Below are 12,775 nucleotides of genomic sequence, written 5' to 3' on the forward strand. Positions count from 1 at the left end.
ACGCCTGCGTGAGATCTAATTTCGCAAAAATGGCGCCGGAGCGAATGGAAGCCAGGACATCCCTAACTGCTGGAATGGGGTAAGAGTGGGCATTAAGTGCTAAGTTTAACGTCCCCTTATAGTCAGCGCATATTCTAATCTGGCCATTTGGTTTCACAGGTGTTACGATGGGGGTTTCCCAACTGCCCCCGTCAGTAGGTTCTAAAACTCCAAGTTTGACAAGGCGTTCCAGTTCGTCCTCGATTTTTTGTTTGAGGGCGAAGGGGACCCGCCTGGCCCTGATTTTAATAGGCTGTATGGCGGGGTTTAAATTAAGGGCGATGGGAGGTCCTGTGTATTTGCCTAAGGAACCATCAAAAACGTCTGCAAACTTCCTGCAGACGGTCTCCAGGGTTGAGGTTTGAATGGCGTTGACGCCTGTAAGAGCAATTCCTAAGGGGTTAAACCAGTTTAACCCTATCAGATTAGTGCGATCTCCCTGGGTGACTATTACTTCTAGCGGTCCCTTGAACTTTTTGTACTCTACCCAGACCTTAGCCCTGCCCTTGAGTTGAATCGGTGTTTTCTGGTAGTCAGCTAATTGAACTTGAGGGCTTTCTAACGGTATTGTTTTTTTTACTGCGCTTACAAATTTCCCTATACGTCCTTGACGAAATTAGGGTTACAGCAGAACCTGAATCCACCTCCATGTCGCAGAAGACTCCCTGTAATTTAGCTTTAATTTTTACCTTAGGGCTCAAACTGTGTACCCCCTCCACTGTTTTCACTAACCCCTCTGAGGGCTTTCCCTGACTGGCTCGGTGGGTGATCGTACCTGGGGGAGTAGCCTCTACTTCATGCAGGTTGTCGCGGGGGCGGCCTCGGCAGACGGGTTTAATGTGGCCGGTCTTGCCACAGTTATGACATTTAGCGCTCCGGAAACGGCAATTTGCCCGGGCATGGTTGCCTCCGCAGCTGGCACAGGCGTTTCGTTGTTCTCTCTGGGCTGAGGTGAAGTTTCTTGGACTGGGACGGTCGTTGTTGTCGCTCCGTCTACCTTGCCTTCTCTCCATTCGGCGTTGAATCGCATCGGTGTCTGTCAGATCGATGGACTCTTCGTCGCTGAGACACGCTTCGTCCTGATGGACGCTGCTTTGGGGTTCCCCTGCCGTTCGGTTGAGGGGCTTCTTGTGGTTATCTTCATACGCCAAAATCTCTCGGGAGACCTGGGCGAGTGTCATCTCCGGTTTGGACGTGATTTTCTTCTTGAGACGTTCGTCCCTCAGCCCGATGACCACCTGGTCCCGAATCCGGTCCTCTAAGTCGGGGAAGTTGCAGCTCCGCGCAGCGTGCCGGACTCCCGCAATGAAATCATTTGCAGGTTCATCCGGCCGTTGTTTTCGCTGTGCGAACTGTACCCGCCAGTACAGTTCTGAGCGGGCCGGCATGTAGTGCTTGCTGAGCCGGTCGACGAGTTCTGAATATGGAACTTCTGTGATCGGCACCGGGCTGAATAAACCGACAGCAGCATCGTAGACGGGCGGACCGCTGATGTATAGAAGTGCAGCTGCCTTGGCTCTGTCATCTGTTATTTTGCTGACGAGGAGGAATCCCTCTACCTGCCCCAGATGCGACTCCCATCGCTCGGGGTGGTGAGTGTCGAACTCCCTCACTCGTCCGAAATTTGCCATGCTGTCAGGGCTCGGTGGTCCGCTTCGCTGCGGGAGTTAAAACTCCCAGTGACTCGCTCTATAGGCCGAGGACTCTTCCTGGCCGTGACCTCAGCTCTGGAAGCGGATCCCACCTTCGTCGCCAGTGAAGTGGCTGGAACAGACCACTCAAAGACAGCTGGTAACTTCAACAGGTTTATTAAGACAGAGCAACACTAACAGGAGCCTTTCGGCTTTTTATAGTCTGGCGCCGGTCGTCTGGTCCAATCGCCGGCCGGTCTATTTCCCGCTTTGCTTCTGCTCCAATCAGCTTCGCGGAACGCCTGACAGCTCGGCTCCTCGTGCTGGCGGCATGTGTTGCTTTGACAGCTGAAAGCTGTCAACTAGTGCGCCTGCGCAAGTCGGGGGTTTTGACAGCTGTCAAAACTCCCTCGTGGCCGGCTGTCAAATACTTTTACCTCATGTTCGGCTGTCAACGTTTCTCTTATTATTGCGAACTGCTTGTGTTAACATATTGCATAAACTATATACATATAATACAAACACAGCTCCGGACCTTCCCCCCTGACTCTGCCTCTCCACCAACAGGCGTTCTGTTCCTGCCTAGATGGTGGAAAGGGAGGCCAGGGGCAGCCTGGCTGGCAGGAGGCCCAGGCAACCTGGGCAGGAGGGCTTCCTTGGAAGTGGGGAAGGGATCTGGGTGCAGTCGCAGAAGAAACCAAAGCCATCCCAGTAACGGGTGGTTGTTTTTTGGCTGCATCAGAGCACTCACCCAGAACAGGTAATCCCTGACTTACAACCACAATTGAGCCCAAAATTTATCTTGCTGAGACATTTGTGAAGTGAGTTTTGCCCTAACCTATGACCTTTCTTGCCAAACTTGTTAAGTGAATCACTAAAGTTGTCAATTTAGTAACATGGCTGCTAAGAGAATCTGGCTTCTCCCTTGACTCTGCATGTCAGAAGGTCGCAAAAGGGGATCACATGACCCCAGGACACTGCAACCATCATAAATACAAGTCACTTTCCAAGCATCTGAATTTTGATCAGGTGACCATAGGGACGCTGCAATGGTCATAAGTGTGAAAGACGGTCATAGGTCACTTTTTTCAGTGCTGCTGTAACTTTGAACAGTCACTAAAGTCAGGGACTCTCTGTAATTCCAGGAGCATCCATGGACTCTCCTGGTCCTCCAGCCAGGCTCCTGCTGTTCTAGCAGTTCAGAGGTTGCTTCCATACCGAGTCTGCAGCATTCCTGGCTTGAGCAGCCATGACATCCTGCGAGCATCCAAGTGTTTGCAGGTGGAGAACCCGACAGAATGGCGGCTATCATGGCATCCCATAATTCCCTGAGTGGGGAATTCTCCACATCGGGGAGTCCCTGCCCCAGTACCCGCCTTTTCAGCAAGGCTTATTGGGGCCTAACAGGCTTTGCTTTGATTTCTTGACTGGGACTCTTGCAGTTCTGCTACCCTCATGTTTCTTTTTTTTCTTTTTTAAATTATTTTTATTAATTTTTTAACACAATCACCTTAATATTGGGTAAACAGTGTGTTGTCTGAATTTACATTTAAGAAACATTAACTAACAATTAATTTTTATAATTTATAATCCACATAATAACTTTACTTGATTTCTTCTTTTTCCCAGAGTTCTCTTTTACCAACCTTAAGTTAATACAATTCTTGTTATTTTAGTGAACGACGATTGAGTATAAAAATTTTTCTAATATTTCTACAGATAATAATCACATCAATATAATATTTGTTTTCTATCTAGTCATTCCGGTTGCCTCATCATAGATCCCGTTTACAGTTCTTGTTTACATTTGTTTTTCCCACAATGTTCAAAACATTCTTAATGGTTAAAATTTTCTCAAAGTTAATTACATTTGAATATTTAAGTCTATTTTTCTCATTTAAGCCAACCCAATACTTTTACTGTTCTTAAGGAATAAATAAGACAAAAAAGAAAAAAGATTAAGAATAAAGAGAAATAAAAGGATAGTATGCTACTTAAAATCCATATTTCTTATAAGCTAATACATATTTATTTCCAATGTTTTCATTCTTTTTTACCATAATTAAAAATATATTTAATCTTTAAATATTCCATTTAATAAATCTAATCCTCTAGTCTTTTTACTCTTATTCAAAACACTTTTTCATCCATTGTAATTTTCTTAAAATCAATCACCTTTAAATATCTAAAACATTTCCTTTATATAAGCCATTCCAACTCTTTTATATTACTCATATCAAGAAATAAAATAAAAAGAAAGAAGAAAAAGAAACTGCTATGTTACTTGAGGGGCTCTTCCCTCTTAAAATAAAATTCATATCCAAAATCTTTCTATTTCTTTAATCATATTTGAACAAGTGTTTCTTTTTTACATATTCTCTCTGATAGGTCCTATCATCAATTTTCTTAATTTTAACTTTAGCTTTTTTCTTTTGCCCAGTATCTTTCTTAATCAATATGTTCTGCTGAATCAAAGAATCTTTCCATATTCTTGTAGCTGTTACTGTAGATATAAAAGGTAAGTCAAGTACAATATCTTTATAAGAGGGAGTTGCCCATTCATTTTTGTTGAAAACCTTTCTTTCTTTTTCTCTCTGCTTCTCTTGTCATTTTTTGTCTCTCCAGTTCTAGTGTTTTTCCTGGCATCTCTGCAGTCCATTTTGTCCAATCTTTTTTCTTATCCTCAAATTTGTTTGCGGTGTTAAAGTATAAGTTGTCTTTTCCAAATCCAGTATTTCTTGTAAAAAATTTTCCACTTGGGTTAAATCATACTTTTTTGTTTTGTTAGGTTCCATCTTTAAGTCTCTGTCCTTAAATTTGTATTCATTTGTCTGTTTTATCTGTTCCTTCTCTGTTGTTGTTTCCTGGGATTTTTGTTGTTGTAAAGTTAAATTGGAGATGAATTGGTTTATATTTTCAAAGCTATTTTGGATTTCTTTGTGGTTTGAAATCATTGTTATTTGAATTAGTTGCAACATATCATAGGTCTCCTCTTGAAAAGTATTTATTTTTTGTTGATAAGCTCTTTCTATAAATCTTTGATTTTCCACGATGACCAAGAATCCAAATTTTCTTTTCTCTGCAAATAGCTTTGGGGTCAGAGTTAAGTAGATCCTTGTAATCCATAAAGTTCAAAAAAGTTTTTTTTTGTTCCCTAAAGTTTATAAGTCTCACTTTGTCTGCAGCCCAGATTGTTTTCTTTTTTGTCACAGCTGTTCTCTATTGTTAGAGTTTTGAAAGTCACAAGCAGAAATTAGTTTTTTTCCAGATTTTGCCAAGTCCTGCATGAAAGCCGTAGCTGTCATAATCTTCATCCACCACTAGATGTCAGCACCGGTTTATTTTTCAAATTTTCAAAATGAACAAATTGCCTTCAAAATGAGAATCTTAACCATTCAGTAATTTCAAACTTATCCAAATTTAGGTTTTATAGTCATTTCATTTCATTTCAATACACTTTGGTCCTCCACAAAAGGTTTAATTTGCCACTTCTGTTAGTAAAAGGGTGCTGCAATAATCCCCCCCTTCACTTTCGGAGTTTTTTGCTTCTTGGATTTTTTTTTTCTTCAGGAAAGTTGATAAGTAGGATAGAGAAAATCAACGGTTTTACCCAGATTCAAATGTGCTGTTTACAATCAGCTTAAAATAGTGCTTTTTGATTTTGGCTGCTTGTAGTTAGGCTAGCCTTTCTCCTTTTGGTTTCTGGAAGGCTTCTCCTGGACCGATCAGGTCGACCGCCATCTCTCCCTGATCCACGATACTTCCTTCCTTCTTTGTCGCCTCTTCGGGGCAGTTTCTGGCTCATTTAGGGTCCCCTAACATGAAGAAACTCAGCCAAAGGGCACGGAGCCCCAGACCCCTCAACTGCTGCGCTGCTGCACAGGACCGGAAGTCTGCTGCCCTCATGTTTCATTTCCTCAGACCCTTGCAAGATGCCCAGGCCTAACTACATGCTTAATCAAGAGCAACATTAGCAACATTAAAATATTGCAAAGTAGGGAAATCACTGTACAAAATCCTGGCCAGGGAAACTAAGACATCATCAAGTTAGGCAGATTGCGATGCTCCTGCTCAATTCCCCCCTTGAGGAGTCATTATTGGGGATCATAGATCAGGCTGTGCCAGGATCCTCTTTGGCACTCACAACTAACAAGCCCCTTGATACCAAGTTCCAGTGCCCCTGCTGTTCCTTGGGCCCCACATAGAAGTAGGCAACTGTATTTCCAAATGTAGTTCACAGACAAGGACCTGCAGATTTGATTAGCAACTGAGATCCCACCATGATGCTCCCTCAAATGGCAGCCTCCACCTCCCCCTTTCAGCAAGAACAAGGACGCCCAGCCCTGGTGAGCTTCTCAGCCACCGGCACCCTCTTCCCCAGGTGCCTTGGAGCTCTTGCCTATTGCTGGGCTCCCCTCCCTGCTTCCCTGGGCAAATCACTCCCTGCTTACGCTGATGGGGCCCTTGGAAAGTGGAGGGGGGCTGGGAGGGGCAGTTCTGTCCCCCACAAAGCCCTTTTTGGATGGACAGAGAGGAGAGGGCCAAGAGAGGGAGCAGGTTGGCATGGACACAGGTCTGTGTGGACACAGGGGCTCATTTGGCTGTGACAAATGCTCTGGGACTCCTAGGAAACAGAGGCACAAAGGTTGCAAGCTCACCTTGAAGAAGGTCATGGTGGCTCCGTCCTTGACCGCTCCATACTCAATTTTGGTCTGCTTGGCCAAATCGTCTGCAGAGCTAATGGGGGACTCCATCCTCTCCACTGTCAAGAAGGCAGCCAAGTTTGCCGTGTAGGAAGAGATGATGATGAGGGTGAAAAACCACCAGATCCCCCCAATGATCCGAGTGGACAGAGCTTTGGGCATCAGCTCAGAGCCTGGGGAAAAAAGGGAGAGAAGAGAGGGAAGCAGTCACTGGCTGGACAGTCCCCACTCCCCCCAGCCCACCTCTCAGTCCTGAGCTGCACCATGATTACACAAGATCGTCCTGAGAGACCCCCAAGAAAAACATCCTGCTGCTTCTCTTTTTTCCTTCTGCTGCTGGCAGAAATTCCCAGCCCATTCCCGCTGACCTTGGGCACAGCCAGTAATTTATGGGGAGCTGCAAATCAGAGTAATTAACTAAGCAGCTTTTATGTGATTTGAATAACAAGCCATTTGTGCACTTTTATGTCTCTTTTTGTTCAACCGTTTAAAATAAAAAGGAACTCCTTTTATGTAGATTGCTTTTCAAAAGGGCTCCCTCTGACTCTGAGGACATTCTTCAAATATACAAGCTTTTTTAAAAAAAGAAGAAAGAAAAATCCAGACTTCTGGGCAAACAGCAGCCAAGTGTAGGAAAATACCATTTAAAAATGTGTTGCAGGCCTACAGTGACTTTGCCCAAAGAGAGAAGGACATCCATGGATAGTTTTATCTCTTCTGCTCCTGATTCCAGGTGGAACCAAGTTTAAAAGGAGGCAGGGGCAGTGGGGGTCAAGATAGGAGGTCTGAAAACTTGGGGGACCTGCCCCTTTGCTGATTCCTAATCTACTCCATCCAAGAAGTCTCCTTTCTGTGCTGGCTGGCCAGATTCCTGGTGAACCTCCTGAAGCCTACAATTCACAGACGTGGAAAGACCTCCTGAGCCCATCATGCTCAACCCCCTGCTTGGTGCAAGAATCCAAATAGAAGCATTCCAGATAGAAAAAGGAGCATGACACCTCACTGGGTCAAAAGCTGCTCTGTCCAGCTATCTCTAATGTTAGGGAGTTTCGCTAAGGTCAGAAAATGTGATACAAGGGGAATTAATCCAATACATGCACTGTAGCCATATCAATATAAAAGGAAGGAAGGAAGGAAGGAAGGAAGGAAGGAAGGAAGGAAGGAAGGAAGGAAGGAAGGAAGGAAGGGTCAGTTGGACATTAATTGTCTCCATTTTCAAAATTGGACAAGATAACCACTTTCTTTGCTCCTAAAAAGTAGGGAAATTCAACCCCTACCATGAATTACAGCATTGAATCTCCCGCCCTCATTGTTATCTTGGAATTACAGTGTAAGCTGATCCCAACCTCCATTTCCAGACTGACTTCTACCTACAGGTCTCAGGGTTGTGAAATCTGTCTTTTGTTCTCTTCAGGAAAGTCCTTGAGGCCATCAGGTCCAACTAAGCAACTTGCCAACTTCCTGCCTGATTCAGAGTTCTTGAAAACTCAAAAACTTGCATTCTTTCTGTGCCATTTTTCAGTATGGCTATGACTCTCAGAACAGATCTGTGACTATATAGAGCATGGCAAATTAGAGAATCTGATTAATATTCAGAAAGAAAAGAAGGAAATTTCTTAAATATTTCTGATGGAACCGAAAATAGGTTCTGATCAGTGGTGTTCATAGACTGGGGCAAAGAATTCAACAAGAACATGATGACAGTCTCCCTCTTTTGGCATATGTATCAACTGTCATGGTTCCGACAGATGAAACTCTTCAAAAGAACTTCGAGGCACTGTTTACCTTAAAGAATCTTTTATTCGAGAAACAAAGTATTGGCACTAGTCGAAACCAAAAACTAAATTCCCGTCCCCTGGATACAAAGTAGCAAAGCACAATTCCCTCCTCCAATAAACAGTCATAAATCACATTCCCCAATTAGCTTGAAGTGCAGGCTTTCTCCCCAGCTCTCCAGCCCACCAAAACTCTATCAACTCTGGCCCCAATGACCTTGAGTTCCCACGGCTGAGTTATTATTGTTATGACTAGCTGGACTCTCATCCACATCCCCCCTCCCAGCATCAACTAACTCTAAAAGCAATAGAGAAAAATGGCTGCATTTTCATCTGTTGTCAAAGCAAGAACATTCGATGTTAGCAGTGTTGACATCAAGGTCACACAGGCATGCAACAGTGTGGGGCTTCTAGGATGCAGCCACACCTGCCATCTTGACTTTCTTACTCTCCCCACATGGGCACTCTGGTCCTGATCCGAGGCCTCCGTGTGATCCTTGGGTCTTTATTCTTTTTTCGTGAATGAAAAATTACCCAGAGCAAATCCTGAGTAATCCCTGTTAGGCTTCAAGCACAGGGAAATTTACTGCCTGCTGGAACCCTTCCACTGGCTTAGCTCAGGCCATTTAGACCTGTGGAAGCCCCTGGACTTCCACTTCTCCCTGGCAGGAAGAGCTGGTGAGCAACCCAGGAGCAGGTCCTGCGTGGAACAAAGGGAGTCTCGCTCCTCAGGATCGCTTGGACTGGGTAGCTCATCAGGGAGGAGGTCTTGCCTCTGCTCCAAAGATCCTCCCCAGTGGAGGAGACAGAGAAGCTGATCTTGACAAGCTCTTCAGAGACTGCCTAGAGACACTCCCTCCCCCCATTTCAAAAGCAACGTCTTCGCTTGTCACTGTGTGATGACAGCAACTCCTTGGCGCTCTGCTGCTGCTTGTAACCATGAAGGAGAGAAGACACTGTATTACATCTCTTGCTCCAAAGGCATTTTTCCCTAACAACAACATTCATCTTGCACCTGTCAATCGACAAGCATGCAACATGTGCATAGAAAAATACATGAAACTGAAGAAGGAGGAGGAGGAGGACCTACCTTGCTGCATCAGGGCTCCCATTCCAAACCAGAAACTGTTGAGGAGGGTGAAGTTGTTCTCGACAATGTCTGACCCAGGGTTGCATGGATGAGCATCATACCATTCGTAAGGGCTGAACCTACATGTAGAAAGAAGGGGAGGTCTCACTCCTGCAGACAGGACGGGCACGGATGGGCAGGAGAAAAATGCCATGGGCTGGGCACCACTTGGGCAATTTGGAAAGCAGCCTAAATCAGGTTTAGCCTCCCTATCCAGGCCTGGGCAAAAGTGGAATTCAGAAGTTAGCCTTCCCCAACCATCAGTGGAGAAGCGACCCATGGCAGCAAATTACGGATGTTTTGGTGAAGTCGGCAGCCACCATAAACCTGTGAGATGCAGATGGATTGTGAAAGTAGCTTTTATAGTTTGATTTCCCTATGTCTTTCTCCCTTTGTCTTGCAAAGTTGCATGTTCTGAGGAGACCTCAATCAATTCAGATGAGTAAGAGGAAGGGGCTTTGCATAAACATGTTTTGATGTGTATAAAAATAAATTGCTTCATATGGGTGTTTTATGTCCTGCGTGGAATTCAAAGCAATGTACACATATGTGGCTATTGTAGAAATGCTTACAAACATTAGACGTGATAGACTGTAGCCTGCTTTAAGTTAAATTTCATTCCCAGTGATTGCAAATAGGAAACAATTTGTACTAAAAGAGTGTGATTTACAGAGGAAACCAGGATAGAAATTCTACAAACGAGCAAGCTGCGAGCCGAGAAAGAGGCGAGCAGGCCAAGCCGGAGAAGAGAAATGATACCAGAGCCCGATAGAATGGAAGCAAGACTAAGCAAAGCTTGCCATCTGTTCAGTGGGACCAATTTTCTTGTTGGCAAGTGTGGATTGGGCCCCACTTGTGACCCAGGGTGGCTCTGCCCTTAAGCAGAGGCACCTTTGAGGTTCTGAATAGCTGTGCAGGTGATAGAAATCTTTCTGTCCTTGGAGGACAAACAGAAAGGGGGGGGGGTTTAGCTGTAAAAAAAGACCCTCATTTGGGAAAACCTTTCTCCTTGCAACTTTTGTACAAATGGATTCTTTTACCAGAAAAGGTACTGGCAAAGGATGGAAAGAGGCATAAAGGGGACTTTTGAGGGGCTCTCTAACTGCAGGGATCCTTTCCAGCCAGTCGGTTGGAAATTTTAAATTAAAATTAAAATCTTTTCCATATATGTGAAAAAAAATTAAAAGCTGAGAGACAGCTCCATGGAAGAATGAAATAGGTGAATTTGTACATGGCTATTGCAGCATGTCAGGAATACAATAACGGTACACCTCAAAGGGTGGAACATAACAAACACCCCCCCCCCACACACACACACTCCCCATCCTCAGAGGTTTGGTTGATTTTTCCATTCCCCAGAAAAATGAAACAAGCTTTTTTTTGTTTTAGAACAGGTTCCAACCAAGAGGGAAATATTCCTTAGGGAGCAAAAGCCTCTGCTCCTGGCAAAACTCTACAAAAAACAAACTTCCTACATTCATTTCATTCCCCCTAGTCACACAGACAAAGTCATACCTGAAAGTGGGATTTCAGGACATCCAGCTGCAAAAACTCAGAGAAATACCAGGTGGGAATTATCAAGTCTACGGGCGGGTGAATCTACTGGAAGTACAAAATACTGGAAGTACAAAAGGGACTCTTTCCCCCCCATTTTCCTTTCTTTTTGCTACATCGATAGTAAACGTAAGGAGTGGCAACCTTTTTATCAGGAATTAGTCTGAGTCTCCAGGAGCAAACGCATTTTATCTAAGAGTTTTTTTTGAAGGAGCATGACGATGTCGCTGCACGCTGGAGCACGTCTCTACGAATTAAAGGAGGGTGAATATTAATCCTATCTTCACAAAATAGGGGGAAGAAGGACCAAAGCAGGATCCAGAAAGGAGGAATCAGATTGGTCAACTTGACATTGATATCAGGTAAAAGTGTGGATTATTAAGCAGTCAGTTTATTGTTTTTTGTTTTATTTGATTTTTCACATTTCTGTACCGCCCATCTCCCTCAAAGAGGGACTCTGGGCAGCGTACGATAAAACTTCAAAATATAAAACAGTATGTATAAAAGTTTTTTAAAAATTAAAAAATTGTTTAGCAGGAATTAGTATGGGTTTATTAATAACTAGACAGGCCATGCCCTGTTGGGTCATTGATTGGGTCAAAGATATTCCCTTACCTAGACAGAGAAGCAGAATGATCCTGGGTGGGCAAAAAGGCAATGAGACTGGGAGTGACTTCCCAATTGCTGCAGCCCCCTCCCCCCCAATATTGCTTGTGGGAAGCTGGCAGGGAGCATCGGAAATTTTCCTCCTTTCCTTCCGTCGGCAAAATCAGTTTTCAGATGAATGGAACATTTTAAGACAAAAAGAATGTGGCTTTGCAACATCTGGCTCGCAGAGGCCCCTTGTACATTTTTATCAGAACATCCCCCTTTGCAAACCGTGAATCTCAAGATACAAATGTTTTTTCTAAGGCCGTTGTTCTCTGTAGATAAAGAAGGGAAGGAAGGAACCTGACATCTATTGTGTTATTACTTATGAATATCTTTGCATGCATAATTTCCCCCTCCTTTCTTCAACATTTTCCCCAGCCTGACAACATTTCTTAGTTTATTCTGAGTCTTAGCTTTCCTGATCTTATCCCTGCAGATTCGGGCTATTTGCTGGCATTCTATTTTAGTTATATGCCCCTTTTTCCATTTTTATATTTGTTCTTCTTGTCCCTCAGATTGTCAGAGAGCTCTTTGTGCAATTATGCTGGTTTCATCTTGAGTCTCTTATTTTTCCTCTTCTGTGGTATTGGGTTGTGGGTTTTTTTGAGCTTTTAGTATTTTGTTTTTCAGAATTTACCATGGATCCTGAACTGTTTTTCCATCTAAGATTTCCATCCATGGAATCCTTCTTAATGTTTGTCTTAGTTTGTTGAAGTCAGCTGTCTTAAAATCTAAAATATCTATATCTGCATTATAGCAAATTCTAATGTGATATGGTCACTCTCCCCCAAAGTTCCTATAACTTCTACTCCCCCAACAATTTCATTCCTATTACTTAGGATTAAGTCCAGTATAGCTCGCCCTTTACTTACTTCCTCCACCTTTTGATTGACAAAGCTGAGAGCCAGGCATGTCAGAAACCTGTTCCATCTCCCACTCACTGCAGAGTTTGTTTCCCAGTGGATAGTTAAAATCCCCCATTACTACAATAGTGCATTTCCTGCACACATTGGCTGACTGATTAATTCCATTTAATTCCATTTATATCCATTTATATTAGCAAAATGTTCATTGATTTCCTCTGCTTGGTAGAGGAACACACCTCTGGCTATGTCATTTCCCTTTCCTCTGATGTTCATTCAAATACTTTCAAGAAGGCTTACATCCCTGGTGGTGTGTATTTCTGTGGTAGTAATCTTTACATATAGTGCAACTCCTCCCTCACTTTTGAGTTGTTTCTGTTTCTTTTGAACAATTTATATCCTTGCAGCAGTATGTTCCAATCATGTGTTC

General features: G+C 43.7%; 1 protein-coding gene across 1 annotated transcript in view; it reads right to left on the reverse strand.

The window, feature by feature from the left end:
• GRIK3 (glutamate ionotropic receptor kainate type subunit 3) overlaps nt 1-12,775 on the reverse strand; it is a gene marked incomplete at its 5' end in the record, with an annotated part of 230,445 nt that overhangs the window by 10,592 nt on the left and 207,078 nt on the right. Inside the window, 2 exons of the mRNA XM_083369037.1 lie at nt 6,329-6,546; nt 9,239-9,357. Of these exons, the coding sequence (XP_083225163.1) occupies nt 6,329-6,546; nt 9,239-9,357 (337 nt within the window). The remainder of the gene's footprint in view (nt 1-6,328; nt 6,547-9,238; nt 9,358-12,775) is intronic.

This window comes from Vipera ursinii, assembly GCF_947247035.1.
Source record: "Vipera ursinii genome assembly, chromosome: 9".
Classification (NCBI taxonomy): Eukaryota; Metazoa; Chordata; class Lepidosauria; order Squamata; family Viperidae; genus Vipera; species Vipera ursinii.